The sequence below is a fragment of the Antechinus flavipes genome, chromosome 2 (assembly GCF_016432865.1).
Source record: "Antechinus flavipes isolate AdamAnt ecotype Samford, QLD, Australia chromosome 2, AdamAnt_v2, whole genome shotgun sequence".
NCBI lineage: Eukaryota > Metazoa > Chordata > Mammalia > Dasyuromorphia > Dasyuridae > Antechinus > Antechinus flavipes.
Genome location: NC_067399.1, coordinates 151,274,473 through 151,291,989, shown reverse-complemented (window position 1 = coordinate 151,291,989; position 17,517 = coordinate 151,274,473). Strand labels below are relative to the sequence as shown.

The 17,517-nt window shown below is 34.8% G+C and overlaps 1 protein-coding gene across 4 annotated transcripts in view; it reads right to left on the bottom strand.

The window, feature by feature from the left end:
- ABHD12 (abhydrolase domain containing 12, lysophospholipase) overlaps positions 1-17,517 on the bottom strand; it is a 130,128-nt gene that overhangs the window by 65,105 nt on the left and 47,506 nt on the right. For 2 of the 4 annotated variants that reach the window (XM_051975823.1, XM_051975821.1), the window contains one exon: positions 8,083-8,207. In XM_051975823.1, the coding sequence (XP_051831783.1) occupies positions 8,083-8,207 (125 nt within the window). Of the gene's footprint in view, positions 1-8,082; positions 8,208-9,110; positions 9,202-17,517 lie in introns of those variants that run through there. The other 2 variants (XM_051975824.1, XM_051975822.1) reach the window with 2 other exon arrangements.

Below are 17,517 nucleotides of genomic sequence, written 5' to 3'. Positions count from 1 at the left end.
CTCACTAGCTCTAAAGCATTAAGCAAGCCAAAGCCTGCCTTTGGACTTTAGTTTCCTCACTTGTAAAATGAAGATGCTAGTTGGGTTAGACCAGAGACACAATTAGGAATTTTCTCACCAGGGGCACAAGGAAGGAAAGGTGCCCTTAAATTTAAGAAGCTGATATGACCTGGGTAGAGGAGCTCACCCTTGAGGATCATTTGGCCACTTCTAATACATTCCAACAAAAATTTATTAAGTTCTTGCTTTATGCAATTCATTGCATCAAAATAAGCTGGTAATACAAAGACAAAATTAAATAACAGTCCCACTTTTCAATGAGTTTACCTTCTACTGATGAGATATAACATGTACTCAGAAAAGAATTTATTTAGCATTCTAAGGAGGGAGAAGACACTAACAATTAAGGGAATCAGCATAGACTTTCTGGAAGAACTGAGTCTTGAAGAAAGAGAATTAGAGAATGTTCCAGGCGTGGAAAAAAGGCTTGCACAGATGAGCTGGAAATAGGTCAAGATTGGAGACTAGCATGTAGATCAGTTTTGCTGCAAAATAGAATGAAAGGTAATGGGAACTAAGCTAATGAAGGTCCTCCATCAAAGAGAGAAACACCGCCACACTGGTGCTTTAAGAAGATTCAATGGCAGCTATGTAGAGGATGATGTAGCGAGGGAAAGGTTAAAATGGAACTAAGAGGCTACTGAAATAACTGAGGCGAAACACATGGAGGAATTGAGTGAGAGTGGTAACCTTCCAGAGGAAGAGAAAGGGGCAGATGGGAGAGATGTGGAGATGGCACTGACAAGACTTGGCAAGTCAGTAGATCTGAGCAGGGAGGGAGGAGAAGGGCAGGTGTTTTTACTAAGATTGTAAATCTGGGTGTTTGGAAAGATAGATGGTATTTTTTTTTTCAATAGTACTGTGGAGAAAGGATGGTTTTAAGAACAAAGATAATAAGTTCTGTCTCAGACATGTTAAGCTTGAGATGCACATGAGTTATTTAATGGTACTGTCCAATAGGCAATTAATTGATGATGTGAGCCTGACATTCATGAGAAAGATCAGGATTCGATACATTGATCTGGAAATCATCAGCTTAAAGACAACAGTTGAATCCAAAGGAATTGATGGGATCATCAAGAGAGAAAGTGTAGAGTTGCTTTGAGGTCTATTTCTGCATTAAAGAGAAGTCAAGGAGACTGAGAAGAATCAGGCAGACAAAAAGAAAAGCAGAAGAAAAGTTATGTATCTCAAAATCTGAGGATGGAGAAAATATCTACTCTCAGGAGAGGAGAGGGGCACTATTAACACAGTCAAGAAGTTATAGGAAAATCAAAAAAAATGAGGGCTAAAAATATACTGAAACTAGCAAGTAAGCATCATTGGCACTTTTGGAGAAGGTAATTTCAGTTTAGTGGAGGGTTTAAAAACCAGATTGCTAGGGACTCAAACATGTGGAAGACAGCAGAGGGATTAAAGAATATAGATAGCTTCGTGAAGTATAGATAAGAGTTTGTGAAGGGGATAAGATTTTTTTTTTTTTTTAAATAACTTTTTATTGACAGAACCCATGCCAGGGTAATTTTTTACAACATTATCCCTTGCACTCATTTCTGTTCCGATTTTTCCTCTCCCTCTCTCCACCCACTAAGGGGAGAAGATCTAAGAGACAGCTTCATATTTTCATTAAATATTAGTGCTAATTAAAGCATATGGTCAGGTCTAGGTCACGGGATGCTACAGTGGAAGGGGGAATGGTCACAAACCTTGTTGAATTGGGGAGAATGGGAAAAGGAAAAGAGAGGCCAGGTCCTAACCTTCCAGGGATGCAATGAAAGTAGATGGAAGATTGTGGCAGAAATCCAATTATCTCTTTCAACTCATTCTTCAAATAATGGCAGGGATAGCATTGACTTAGTTGCTTCAATTCTGGTCCCCATTTCTCAGATCTCTCTTCCAGTACCTGAGTCTGGATACAAATAAACTCTTTCTATATACAGAAATGTATGTGTGCATATATGAATGAGAAGGCAGAAGTGTGGGCAGTCTCATTCCTGTAATAATCATATCACCCTCTCTTTCATCGACTTTGCCCCCATTCCAGCAAGGCCAATTTGGGGCCCTCTTGTTTTCACATCTCCTCCATTACTGCTCTGGACTAAAAGACAGGACTACGGATTTAAAGGTGAAAGGTACTTCAGAGGTCATGTCTTCCAACCTCTTCAGTTCACAGATTCAGTGACATACAAAATCCCTTAGAACTCTATGCTCCTATTCCAGTGCTAGCTAACCAGGAAAGAGAAAAAAAATTGTCACTCATCTGAATAAGTGTCTATGAAGCAATAATAAATAGACATGGAAAGAAAGACCTCTTTCTGACTAGAACTTAAGAAAGTGCTGATTTCAGGAAGTAGTCTGCTGACCCAAGAATACAAACAATAGCCAACAGACATAAATCTGGGCCAAAGAGAAAGTAATTTTTGATAAGAATTCGGATTTCAGAACTGTAAATATCTATTAGGTTTTCACAAAGTGACTCATCCTGTAGATATTGAAGTGGGTGACTTTCTAAAATCATATAGTAATGTTCTTTTTACAGAGTCAAATCTACTTATTAATATTTTCTCATTATCTTAAAGCAGGTTATATTACTTCAATCCCCCAAGTATTTGTGATTTCATCCTTACAGGTATATCCTTCATCCATACAGAAGACAATCCATACAGAAGACAACCCCTCCACACCTTAATAAACTTTTCATGAGTAGTTGTGGCCAAAGAATAAAATTATCAGCTGGCCCCTTTAGGTGGATATACTTCTCTGGGTATAGCTAGGTTGATCCTTAGGACAAACACCAAATCTGTCACTAGACTCACATCTGAACTCTTTTTGACATGGTAGACACTGCCAGAGCTTATGCTCTTTGAACAAATCCAAAATTCCTTCCCTCTATATCACAGAGAGATATTAGAGCACAAATTTATTAAAGGAAATATGTACTCTTTATTTTCCCCCCTTTAAGTATTTAACTCAAAAAGATTTGTGTTTTCTAGTAGCTAGCTCAATACTCCATACTCAGTAGATACTTAATAATACTAAAGCAATACAAGAATTCCTAGATAATTTTAATTAGGTTTTGGTACCAAAAAGTTGGGTTACTTTTATAATGACCTTGAAAGACATGATCTTCAAACCAATTGTTTAGCAACATATCAAATTAATATGGTAAAGTATGTGTGTGTATATATATATATATAGTAAATATACACGCTGCTGTATAGTTAACCAGCAATTAATGCAGCAGATAAAAATGTTATGTGACTGCAAGACAGAATAGATAACTAGAATTCTTATCCAGCAATTTCCTCAGAATAGACAATGGTTGGAAAATAAACTAGCAAGTCAAAAAATTGATGAAACAATATTCTTAGCTAGTTAAGCAAGTCAAACAAAGACTCAGAGCAAAATACTGCAACTACCCATGTCATGTCACATGTCATATGTCAACCTGTAATTTTATCACTTAAAGGTAGGCATATGACAAACCAAATTAGAAAAATCAACATACCTCAAGATAGGGTCTTTTTTTATACTTAAGATTGTGATATGAAAGGCTTTGGGGCAAAGAAAGCAAAGCCCATTTAACACAGAAGTGGCCAGATCACCACAAGAGACATCTGGCACCAAGAAATTAGGGAAATGGGAATTGACCAGACTGAAGCAAGATCAGCCTTTAAGAAAATGAAGAAAAGAAAAGCAATCCCTTGTGGTTGTTGGAAAGGACAAAGTTGAGAATACAATCTGTGGCCCAGACATGATACAGGTGCTTATATATATGTATATGTGCACATGGGTGTTTGGTTGTGTATGTATAAAAAAAACCAATGAGGTAACCCAGTGGATACAGCTGTGCTGGACTTGGCATCAGGAAGACTTGAGTCTAAATAGGTGACTCTGGACAAATTATAATCTGTCTGCCCTCATCCATAAAATGGGGATAATAATGGCCCCTACCTCCCAAGGTTATTATAAGGATAAAATGAGATATTTGCAAAATGCTTCACAAATCTTAAAATCACTGTATAAATTCTGGCTTTAAAAGAAACTGAATTAGTTACTAAGAGTATTGAGTGGGAAAACTGTTAGATTTGCAGTAAAAAGACCTTGGTTTATATCCTAGTTCTAATTCCTGGGTGAACATGGCTAAGTTGTTTAACCCATGGGTCTCAGTTTCCTCATACGTAAAATGGGAAGAAGGTAGATGACTTTTAAGATCCCTTCTAATTCTAAATCCAAAATTCTTTACCTCACATCTATCCCATTTTATACCTTTCTACTGGCATCATCCCAGCAGGTTCTCACTAGGACTACAGTCACAATCCCTTAACTAGTTTCCCTACCTCCAATCATATACTTAATTGACATTCCAAATATATATTTCTTGATGTTACTTCCTTGCTTAAAAAAAAAAAAATCTTCAAGTATTTCCCAAGGCCTATAAAATAAAGTATAGTCTTCTCAAACTCAAATAGAAACAGGGACTATAGTCCATCTATGCCTCTGTGGGCTGTATATGATTTACAAAGACAGACAGAGAGTGTGTGTATGTATGAGGTAGGTGGGGTGGGGTGATGGGGCAGCTGAATGGAAACCAGAGAACCTATGTTCTAATACAAATATTGCTGCTCCTACTCCTGAGTGATCTATGATAAAACACTTTACTTTTACTATTTCCTCATCTGTTCAAAAAATCTCTTCCAATCTTAAATCTATGAATCTATAAGATCTAATGGTCGAGGAGGAAAAAAAAAAATTGGAAAAATTCAGGGAAAAAATGTTTGCAGTCTTCCCTGAAAAATCAGAACTTATAAACCATGTTTAAAAATACACACACACACACACACACACACACACACACACACACACACACACACATATATATATAAAATAACAAAATGATAAGATAAAGTGCTCAGTAAACTATTGCTCCTCAGCCCTTACACCATACAACTTGTTTCTAAAAACTCAGCATTGGGGGAAATCTTTTTTTAATGTAAAATCATTTATAATACTATACCATTGTAATTTCTATAATTTGAAGTTAAATCAGAAGAAAAGTTGCAAATGCAAGAACAATATTAGTTTCTGCCTCTAGGGACACTACTGTTTCTATAAAAAAAAAAAAAAAAAAAAAAAAAAAAGAGACTTCCTCCCTTTCTATGCCGCAATCTATAACTATGTGAAGAAAGATACTCTCTTACCATCTTTTGAACTAGAGTTCTGAAGTGAGCAGGATCCAAAAGCTAGATTATAGAGAAACTTTTTGATGGTAATATCTATTTATTCCAAACGAGATTAGGAAAAAAAGCATACTGCTCTAGCTTGACTAAATGAAGTCCAAAGATTTTGAAGTTAGAGAAAAGCTAAAATTCTAGTTTCTACCTGATCCTGTAATCTAAACAAGAGAGCACAAAGTAGGGAAGATTCTTTATTAAAGAGTTATAGTTAAAATTTGAACTGAATTCAGAATATTAAATTATTTTTAATGAACTGGATTTTAATAACCCACATTAAGTCATGGTTTAATTCTTTTGTGGTAAAATTAGCCATCAAATCTTACAACCCTAAATTTAGAGTTAGAAGAAATTTAAAAAATCATTTAGTTCAGTTTTCTCACTTCATAGATAAAAAAGCAACACTTCAAAAAGTGACATAAATTATACAAAAGTCATATAGGTATTAAGGGAAAGAAAGGTTTGAAGTCACATTCTCTGGCTTCAAATCCAACTACTTCATTACTTATGATCTTAAAGAGATTAATGACTATTAACTTTGAAAGAGAAGATTTGAAATTTATACATCATGTTCCCTAATTAGGTTAACACAAGTTCTTTAAAACAAAAGCTTTGTTTTTACTATCTATCATGTTTTAACGGTTTTTTGTTGTTCAAATGCTTGCGTAAGTCTCAAACTGAAGAATAACATATCAACTTGCTCAAAATCCAGTAGTTTATAATTCTACTTATTTAAAAAATTTAGAGTATGAGAAAGTCAAATTCAGTTGAAATATAAAATTATTTGAGTAAGTTGTATCATTAGTTATTCCGAGTATGAGAATTTTATTATTTATCATAAATTTATGATTTATCCTCTCCACTATTTTCTCCCCACTTCTCTCTTCCTTTCTCTTCCTCTCTCTGTTTCTGTCTCTCCCCCCTTTCCCTCAAATCAATTAACCCCTCTCAATCCAGGTCATTCTCAAAAATCTTTTCATTTATACATTGGAAGATTTCCCATATCTGTGAAATTACAGATCTTTGAACTACTAAATTATCACAAAGTGCTTTTCCTTTGTGGCTTCAAAATGACCAGAAATTTTACATTCTGCAGGCCCCAAGTGTCTTGACTTTGTATATTCTAAAGAATTTCAGAACCTTGAATTTCTAAGATTATCTCAGGTATGGCAAATAAATCAACCCAACTCTCCTTTTTCTGCAATCAGCCTAAGGCCCTTTCTTTCTCCACCCACAGTTTTTAATTCCTAACAACAGAACTTATGTGATGTTTCCACTCCTATAAGACTGCCCATCCACTCTACCTCTTTGATTATCACCATCCTGAATGCTATTTCCACTTGAGACTGACTATTTCATCTCTTACTTCAGCTTCCCAATGTCCTAAAACTCTACACTTCTAAGTGTCAGGAAAAAAAATAAAATATTCAACTTTCATTCTCATTCATGTATGGTACCATGATGAGAAGTTGGAAAGAGAAGACAGTTATATAGGTTAAGCCTTTTCCAGGTTTTAATCAGCATTTTGATTTTTTCCTTGTTTTTAATCCTTGTATTATTGATAGAATCTCACAGTACCTTAAGCCCTAGTCATATCTATTCTTTTATTAGATATTGCTATTTATTTTCTGTCTTTTTTTTTTTTTTTTTGCTGAGGCAATTGGGGTTAAGTGACTTGCCCAGGGTCACACAGCTAGTAAGTGTTAAGTGTCTGAGGTGAGATTTGAACTCAGGTCCTCTTGACTGGTGCTCTATCCACTATGCCACCAAGCTGCCCCAAGATATTGCTAATTATAACCATTCAGCAAAGTGTGCTTAGATGCTACTTTATCCTGTATTTTATACTCTTGAATTATAATTTTCACATAAACATTCATATAAAACTGAATTAATGAGCTTTTCACAATTAAAAAGCAAAAGTTTATCTTAAAAAAAAATTCAAAGATTTTACAGGCTTAAAAAAAAAAAAAGATAAATATCTAAAATTTTTAATGTTTCAGAAATTGCTATTTCACAATTTCCAAAATAAAACTGACTAGTTCCCTGGGCAGTTAGGTAGTGCAGTGGATTGAATGCCAGACTTGAACTCAGAAAATCTAAGTTCAAATCCAGCTTTGGACAACTAGCTGTGTAACCCTGGACAAGTGACATAACCCTATTTGTCTCAGTTTCATCTTCTATGAAATGAGCTGGAGAAGTAAATGGCAAACCACTCCACTATCTTTGCCAAGAAAACTAAAAATGGGGTCATAAAGAGTCAAATATGACTGAATAACAGTTTTTCAAGTTAAAATTTTCATTGGAAAAAATATAACTAATGTTAAACCATATTTTACTTATATACCTAAAAAATTTATATCAATATTTTCAAACTAAATGCTATTTAAATACAAATAGTTAATGCACAAATTGTCAATGGTTATGAATATCCAAAATGGAAAGCAAAAAATCCTAATTCAATGGCTGATTTTTTGTAATGATCACTTTTCCTCCCATCCTCCACCTCAAAAGTTATTCAATAAGACATAAAAGGTCTGGAAGGCCTGGACTCAGACACCAATTGTGGGGCCATGGCCTGATCTATAATCTGAGACTCAATTTCATCAGTAAAAAGAGAACAACTATAGTATTTTCCTCAGGGTTTTGGTAAGAACCAAAAAAAAAAAAAAAAAAAATCAAAGGAAAAAAAAGTCCTTTGCAACCTTTCTATGCTATGTAAATACCAATTAAAATTAATTAATTAAGACTAAAAACATCCTAACAAAGAGGTCTGAAAATTATCACTTACCAAAATTTAAGAAAATCAGCTTAGCCTGTATCCCAGGACAGAGTTTTACAAGGAACGGAATGGCAATGTACAAGGCCAACAACCAAAGAAGTATCTTCCGCAAGCGAAACCACAGTCCTTTTCTTCTGGAAAAGAAAAGTAATTAAAATGATTAAACTGAAGCAAGTTCCATTTAATAACTGCAGTAGCATAAAATGGTGACCATCCTCAAAATCACAACAAATCTAAGAATGCCACCCCCCCCACACACACACCATATGAAATATTTCAATAAAGACTCAGTTTCGATTACTTTCTATAGGCTTATTTTGATCAATTTTTCGACTGAAGTTTTAGAATAGTAACAAAGATATACATTGACTAATAACCCAAGAACTATAGTGACCTCTCACTTATCAGTCCTACGAAGTAAAAAGTTATTAATTTAACTGTTAGTTTCGACTTAAGAGAACAGTAATGCTTTTAAACCCTCTAAATTACTTGTCTGGCTTATTTGGCAAAGTAGAAAGCCAAACAAGCTCCTCATTAACATTTGTGAGCAATTCCTCATTAGCATGTGAAAAAAATACCCTAAGTAATAAGACTTGTTTAAAACAAAACAAAACAAACTTTTGGATTGGGTACAATGTGGGTGAGGGGAAATAAAAAGAAATTCTACCAGAAACAACTCAAAATTTTCCCATTACAGATTGAGATTCAACATAGGTGGACCAGGTCACATCTTGTCTGTATTAATCAATCAATAAACATTTATTAAGCATCTTCTAGGTGCCAGGGGTGATGCTAAGAGCTGGTCATAACAAATCAGAGCCAGTTACCTATACTGTATAACACTGATAAAACCAGCTTCATTAACCAACTTTTCTGAGGTTCCTAGAAATACTTTTTAATGGCCATCTTTCCATCTATAACAAAACCATGATATTAGCAAGTGTCTGAGAATATGTGTGTGTGTGTTGTATATACACACACACACAAACACACACACACATATATACATATTCAAATCCATAAATAATTGAGCATACCTTTTGCAGACTGAAAGTCCCCTACACATATGTATTCGTATTTTTCAAATAAGTATATGCTATTGTGGCTAACATACAAATTCATGTAAAAGTTGTTTTGAATTCATAGTGCCATCTTATCATTATCCTATTGATATCTACTGAGAAATACAAAACTACCATCATGTAGAGGGACCGATTTTTTTTTTAAACGATTCAAAATGGACCCAAATCTTGAAAAGACTGGGAATAAACTAATCTTCTTCAAATAATTTTCACCATTTCACTGCCCTTCTCCAAAATCTGTGGCTTCAAGTTCATTAATAACTGAAATTTGTTGTTATTTCCTTCTCTTTTTGTTCTGTTGGCTCTAGTCTCACTGATAATGCTGTGTATTCTTTGGAGGCTTATTCATTCTCACCTCTCTATCTATTCTCTGCACCTGGAATTTCCTCTCCCTTCTTTTCTTATCATCAGCATTCACTATTGTGATGTCTACCATGAAGACCAAGGAACTCTAGAGCCATGCAGTCACAGAATCCTAGCAGGGATATTTGAGCTATCTAAACACATGATTAGACAAGGAAAAATGACACCCATGTCAAGTCACATGCCAAGGCAGCTAGTAGAAACTAAGAAAACCAACTTCATTGGGGCTCCAGTGTCCAAATCCAGTGGGGAGGTGGCCAATGGGGTGGCTACCTATGGGACCTAGAAAGAAAAGGCTAGAGTGAAGCCAAAGGCACAAGAATTCAAAAGCTACTGAATGACTCTGAAGGGGTACACTGGATCCCAAGCAGCAGAAGAGATGGATCATCTCAGCACAATGAAGCCGATTTAAGTATCGTTTGGAGAAATGAAACTTCACCAATAATAATCTTCATGTAACATTCTCATAATATGCTACCTCTCCTAACATGGACCTTTTGTCTTTTGTGACTCTGGATGGTGAAACAAATGAAAATGATTCTTTCCCAAAGCCATCTTCTGCCTGACATTTAAAGAGGAAGATAAGAACAAGAAGAACAAGAGAGAATAGATGGGGAATCAAAGATCCTCCATGGGGTAACAGGGTGATCTGGGACCTGTGGCATTATTAGTATGTTTTCAAAGCCCAGATTAAAATGTAAAAAAGTAGAAGGTAACTGAATGAAGGGGAAAAGGGAAGATTCCCACCCCATCTTGGGAATTTCTATTAGAGAAGGGGAATAAGATAAACTTTGGGAACAGTACCAGAGTAGATAAAGAGGTCCAATGAGAAGTGGTTTACTAGGGAGTGATATATGGTGATTACCTTTAAAAGAATAAAAAGAATGGGCCTAAAATTCACACTACTGTTTCTTTGGCTTTAGCTTCCCTTTTTGGGCTTTAAATTGGCCAGTATTAGCTGTTCTGTGGTCACTCATCCATTGTAGCCCTATGAATTTCTCTCTAAGCAATCTCTTTTTCTTAATATATAGGGAGAGAGGTAGGGAGACAGAGACAGGGACAGAGAGAGAGAGAGATCACTTTAGATATATGCACATACACATATATACACCAAATATTTTTGTGTATATATACATATATGCATATGTATACATTGTGCGTACACACAATATATATATACATATATTTATTGTTACTTTTATTAGTGTTTTCATATTATTAACTCATACTGTGTGTTAAAAGGAGAATGATGTGTGATGCTTACTGCTCAGGAAACTAGATGAATCATATGAATCAACCCAAAGACAACAAACAGAAAAATTATCCTTAAGGACTGAAGTAGAGGAATGTGAAATGTACTGACCTTAGTGAATATACAGCCAGGGACAAGTGTCTAGAAAATAGATAAGGTGGCACAGTGAACTAATGCCAGTTAGACCATAGACCAAAGAGTAGGAAGAGCTAAAGAACTGTCCCCATTAAATCGGAAAGCCCTGACCTATGTTCTGGACTAAGGAGATGGAAGGCAAGCATTATATTCTCTTTATATGTTTGAAGGCATTAGATACTTTTACTAGAAGGTCTAACATCTGATGTATACATCATATATAAAGTCTGAATTCCCATGTTCTTTGTGAAATAGGAAGATTTTTTTTTTTTAATTCTCATGAAACTTAAAAGATGCTGAAAATCAAAGCACTCTGATGGGTGCTGAAAGGGGCCTATCAAGAGAAATAAACAGCATTATAACCAGAGTTAAGACCTTAATCAAGTACATATTTGACTATTTTTTTTCTTTCATTAATTCCTAAATCCTGTCAATTCTTCTTTTGAAATGTCCCACTTTAGCTGCTTTCTTATTGTCACTACCTCAATTCAAGCGACATCATCATGGTTAGACTTCTGCAATAAGATTAGAGATCTAGAACCCTAGGGCTAGTCCCTTGAAGATCATCTACTTCAATGCCTTTCCTTTGCATATAAAAAAAATGAGCTCCACAAAGACTCAGTTTGCCAAAGATGATATAGTTAAGAGTTATAAACATGTATTTAACCTATATTGGATTACTTGCTATCTAAGAGAAAGGGGAAGTGGGGAAGGAGGGAGAAAAATATGGAAAACATGGTTTTGCAAGGGTGAATGTTGAAAATTATCTTTGCATGTGCTTTGAAAAATAAAAACAGCATTACTTTAAAAAGTTATAATGATAATAGCTATTATAATTATTACCTGCTATGATTACTCAAGATCACATTGTTGAGAGATCCAATTACCTTCCTGATTCCAGTCTCTTAAGATCAGGGAATATCTCAACTTTTGTTTTTGTCCAAGTTACTTTTATCAGTGTTTGGTAAATGTTAATCATCTTTTAAGTTTCATGAGAATTTAAAAAAAAATCTTCCTATTTCACAAAGAACATGGGAATTCAGACTTATATATGATGTATGCATCAGATGTTAGACCTTCTAGTAAAAGTATCTAATGCCTTCAAACATATAAAGAGAATATAATGCTTGCCTTCCATCTCCTTAGTCCAGAACATAGGTCAGGGCTTCCCGATTTAATGGGGACAGTTCTTTAGCTCTTCCTACTCTTTGGTCTATGGTCTAACTGGCATTAGTTCACTGTGCCACCTTATCTATGTTTGGTAAATGTTAATAAGGAAGCTCCAATGAGGAAACTACTTCTACCAATACAAATAGGCTAAAGCTTTTAAATAATCTTATGAGAGTTGCCTGGCTGTGACACATAGCACACACTTAATAAATACCTGTTGATTGATTCCAATCACCAATTGAACACCAGTATCATTTTTTTTTTAAAGTTCTGTTCTGTTCAGAACTTCTATGGATGAAAAAATGTCCAATGGCTCCCTGTGATCAAATCCAAATACCTTTACCGTTTATTCAAGATCCTCCATAATCTGTCCCCAAAAAACCTTTCCTTGCCTGGGTTAATTAAAGTCCTAAGAGTAATTGTTTTGGTAAGTCCTTAATAAATAAATGCTTTTAAAATTAAACTGAATTGGGCTAAAGGACTGGGAATGTTTTGCTAGGAGAAGAGAAGACATGATAGTCATTTTCAAACATTTTAAGGGTTGTTAAGATGAAGGAAAAATTAAATAGAGTAGAGTTGAAAGAAAGTTGAAGAAAATTTTCTTAAATAAAAATGTGCACTTCACAAACGTGGAATGAGCATCCTCAGGAGGCAACAAGGTCCTTTCAAGCTAAAACTGCATGGCCACTTATTGGTTATGTTGTAGGAGAGACTCTTACTTAGGTATGGGTTAGACTAGACTGCCATTGGATCTGTTAGGTGGGAAAGTGGATAGAGTGATGAGTCCAAAGCAAGGAAGACTCATGTTCTTGAGTTCAAATTTGGCCTCAGACACTTACTAGCTGTGTGTGACCCTGGGCAAGTCACTTAACCCTCTTTGCCTCAGTTTCCTCATCTATAAAATTAGCTAAGAAGAAAATAGCAAATCACTCCATATCTTTGCCAAGAAAACCCCAAATAGGGTCAACAAAAAGTCAGACAATATTGAAAATGACTGAATAAACTGCCATTAAGTTGCCTTGCAACTCTCAAATTCTACAAGTCTTTTCTAACTACTCACCTTTGTGAGTCCTCTCACTACAGTCATAATGGTCTGGAAATACAGACTAAAAGAATTTCACAGTTGAAAGGAGGGGCCTCAATAGCAATCTAGTCCTCCTCTATAACCCAGGAAGCAATGAAGCAGCTTTTGCTACAAGACCCCCCTGACAAGAAGCCTAGTCCTTCCTGAGGCAATCCATTCCAATTTTTAAAAAGCTCTAATCCATGAGGATGTTTTTCCTAATCTCAAATTCAAACTCAAATTCAATTCTTTCTAACTTCCATCCAGTGCTTTTAGTTCTGCCTTCTGAATTCAAACAGGTTAAGCTTAATTTAATCCTTATACATTGAAGAGTCCTTTCCCAGTACTTGTTGTTTGCTATTGTGTTTCCTTGAATTTTCTCTAATCTAAAACATAAAACATTCAATCCATTTTATGAAATTCACCATCCTGTTACCCTCTGCTTTTTCTCTTTACTTTTGTTCAAACTATTTTGTCCATTGAAATGTCCTCCTTCCTCTTCTCTGTGACTCCAGAACACTATTCATGCTTTCAGACTCAGGTCAAATGCTCCCTTCATGAAATCTTAATAACCACCTCATAATATTTCTTCTGTGGTCTTATTTTCTGTTCTGTCACCTAACTTTTCACATTTTTGTATCTTATCTCCCAAATTAGACCACAATAAGTTCCCAGTAGAGAAGGCATACATGTCCTGTCTTTGTAATCTTCTACAATGCTTAACATACAATGAATACTCAATAAAAACTTAGTGACTGATTGAAGAATGTGGACCCTGTTCTCAAGGATCTTCACTCTTGTCCAGCAGGTAAGCTAACAATATCAGATTCATTGCAAAGACCTAAGCTGAGCCCCCAAAACAATGAAACAAATTTCTCTTCTCTGAATAGATAGGGAAGAACTACGCAACTGAAATACTGGAATGGCTGTCAGGAACCAGGTGTTTTGTTCGTCTATTTGACTGTTTTTCTTTCTTACAAGGAAAGAAGATACAATATATTAGGAAATGAAACTAAAGGCCATCAGTAAGAGCAGCAAGATGGCACAATGGATAGGTTATTCCATGTGGAGATAGGAAGATCCAAGTGCTCTCAGTGGGGAGAGCACCAGCCCTGAAGTCAGGAAGACCTGATTTCAAATCTGACCTCAGACACTTAACTTCCTAGCTGTGTAATCCTGTGAAAGTCATTGAACTGCAATTGCCTCAGGAAAAAAAAAAAAAAAAGAAAAAGAAAGAAAAGAAAAAGCAAGACCCAAGTTAAAATCTAACCTCTAAGACTCATCTTCCTGAGTTAAAATCTAACCTCAGAAACTTACTATCTGGGTGATCCTGGGCAAGTCATTTAACCTTGCTTGCCTGTTTCCTCATATGTAAAATGAGCTGGAGAGAAGATAAGGCAAACCACTCCAGTATCTTTGCCAAGAAAACCACAAATAGAGTCAAAGAGTTGGACCTGACTGAAACAAATGAACAACAAAGCACATATTATGCATCATGCTAAGCTCTGGAGAAGCAAAAAGAGGCAAAATATAATCCCTACAGTCAAGGAGCTCACAATCTAATAGACAAATATATAGAGAAAATATGCAAACAAATATATAGAGAACAAATTATATACAAGATTCAAAGAGAAGAGGCACTGGAATTAAGAAAAGCTAGGAAAAGATTCCTGCAAATAGCATCTTAGTTGGGACTTCAAGGAAGCCAGGGAAATCAGTAAGTAGAAATGAAGGGGAAAAGCATTCTAGGTATGTGTGATAGGCTGAGATTAAATGGCCAGAGTCAAAAGATGGAGTGCCCTCTTTAAGAAACAGCAAGGAAGCTGTCACTGGATCAAAGAGTATGTGGTGGGAAGAAAGATATAAGCAATCTATTAAGTTATGAAAGGCTTTGAGCACCTAGCAAAGAATTTTGTATTTTATCCTGGAGATAATAAGAAACCACTAGAGTTTATTGAATTACACAGGGGGATGAGGACAGAGGATGACATGGTCATACCTATGCTTTAAACCAATTGCTTTGGTGGCTAAATGAAGGATGGAGTGAAAAGGATTCAGGAGGGAAAAGAATAAATTGAATTTTGGACAAGTTAACTTTTAGATATTTACATATGCAAGTATGAGTTATAATAAATGATCTAATTCATATGACAAAGGAGGAAAATGGAGGCCAACTTTTGGATTATTTTATTTCCATAAAAAGGCCATTTATATGGATGGATAAAATGGCCAAAATCATCTCTGACTTTTTCTAGTATTAGATTAGGTACATAATTCATTTTCAACGGTGTCATGTGTGTTTGTATTTTGCCTGCCAGTTTTTCTCTATCTCCCATGACTTCTCCTAGCCTAAGGCTGATTAAAAAAAAAAAAACAAAAACTCAAGCTTTCATTATTAAACTAATCAAGAAGCTGACAATTTTTGTGGTGAAAACAATAACATAATCCAAATTTAAATTATAAAACTAAGAAGCTGATATGATATAACTACATAGTTCTGCAGAGCTTCCATCAGTCAAAAAAATTGACTAGTCTATTACTATGTAGGAATAAATCTGTGGCTAAATTGACGGACAGCTAAAGCTGAGGATTTCACATAAATCATTTGTTTTAGCAGCTTGCCTAAAACATATCTAGAATTTGTGGATGATAAAACAATCTATTAAAAACTAAAATCCTTCACTAAACTAAAATGATGTTACTAGAGAAGTAAGAAGAGAAATTTTTTTTTCCTTCTTAAAAAAAGGGGGTTTGTTTCCTTTAAAAGGCAGATCATTTTACAAATGTTATTGCTGACAGCCATTTTCTGAGACCCCTTTGGTCTCCTGTGACAACAGAAGTCATGTTAAAAATGCCTTCTAAAACACAAACTCAAAGAGAAAGACATTAAATCTGAATAATTTTAGTCTGAATAAAGGCTAAAAAAAAGAACCTGAAAACAGAGGTCTTGCATACTTGGCAAGATGATGATGAATAATATAAACACATGGTCCAAAGTATTGGGTTTCAAATAAGTTAAGCCTCTTAATACCTTTTTAGGTATTGCAGGTAATATCCTAAAATTTGTTCTAAATGGATGCTCCACCTAGATATTCATTCTCCCCCCCCCAAACACACAATTATTTTAAATCAGAATTGTGCAATTTATCTTGTTTCATTAAAAATATCCTATATCCTTCCACACCTTCCTGCCCAACCTTAATTTAAACACTGGCTTTTTACTTTTGTATTAAAAAGCAGTTTCTGTGATAGAGGCAATGACATCATCTAAATTTAAGCTATAAAATTAAATTTATGCCTATATTTGTGGCATATTGTATTTAATTATCTGAATCTATGTAGTGATTAATTTTGCGGGGTTGAATTTTTTCTCTTTCCCTTTTAATATTTGTTATAAGTGATGACTTTTCTAGGTAGAGTGATACATTCAGAAAAAAAATAAAACACATGAAATATGAAAAAGAAAAAAATTTTCAGGAAAAACCAAAGGCATCAAGAAAAATAAAGTAAAATTAGAAGAAAAGAATTAAAAAACAAAATGTGTGCCAAAAGCAAATTAGACAGCAGGATCAAGAAGCATTATATATTCTCTCACACTTGGGTAAAGTTTATCTGCTCCAAAGAAAGGCTTATGTTCCCTTGCCTTAGTGGAATAGAGTATAGTTAATTAAAAATGCCACCATTATTTTGTGCTTTTTAATATGATTTTTTTTTTAAATTTCAACATTTATTTTTATCAGATTTCAAATTTTTTTTCTCCCTCTTTCTCATCCCCCCTTCCAAGATGGCAAGCAATCTGACATAGGTTATATGTGTGCAATAGTATAAACTTATTTCCACATCAAACACATATTGTTATTTTACCCAAAATCTATTAGTTAGGAATTCTATTGAGGGATTCTATTAGGAGAAAAGGGTCAGAATCAAAAATGATTCTAGACCCTGCTTCCTACAAAACACACAATAACTGAAATAGGTTCCACTCTTAAGGATATTAAATTTAAAAAATATATCACTATTAAATATAGTCTTTGTCATCTCAGTTTCTGAATGAAATCAATTAAATGAAATGGAAGGGTGAAGAGAGAGAGACAGAAAGACGCCCATCTGGAATAACCAAATTAAGTACACTACTCTATCCAAGTTTCAAATCAACCTCAATAAAACTTGTGTGGGCTTGGGCAAGTCAATTCATGCCTCTGAGACTTTCATCATTTGTAAAATGAAAGTGCTGGTCTAGGTGATTTCTAAGATTCCTTCCAATTCTAAATCTTATGAAACTTACAAAAGCCCTTAGGAGTATCAGTTATGTAAACCAAACAAACAAGATTTGGAAAGTGGGAAGTCTCATTTCTTTAAAAACAATGTCCCTCCCCAAG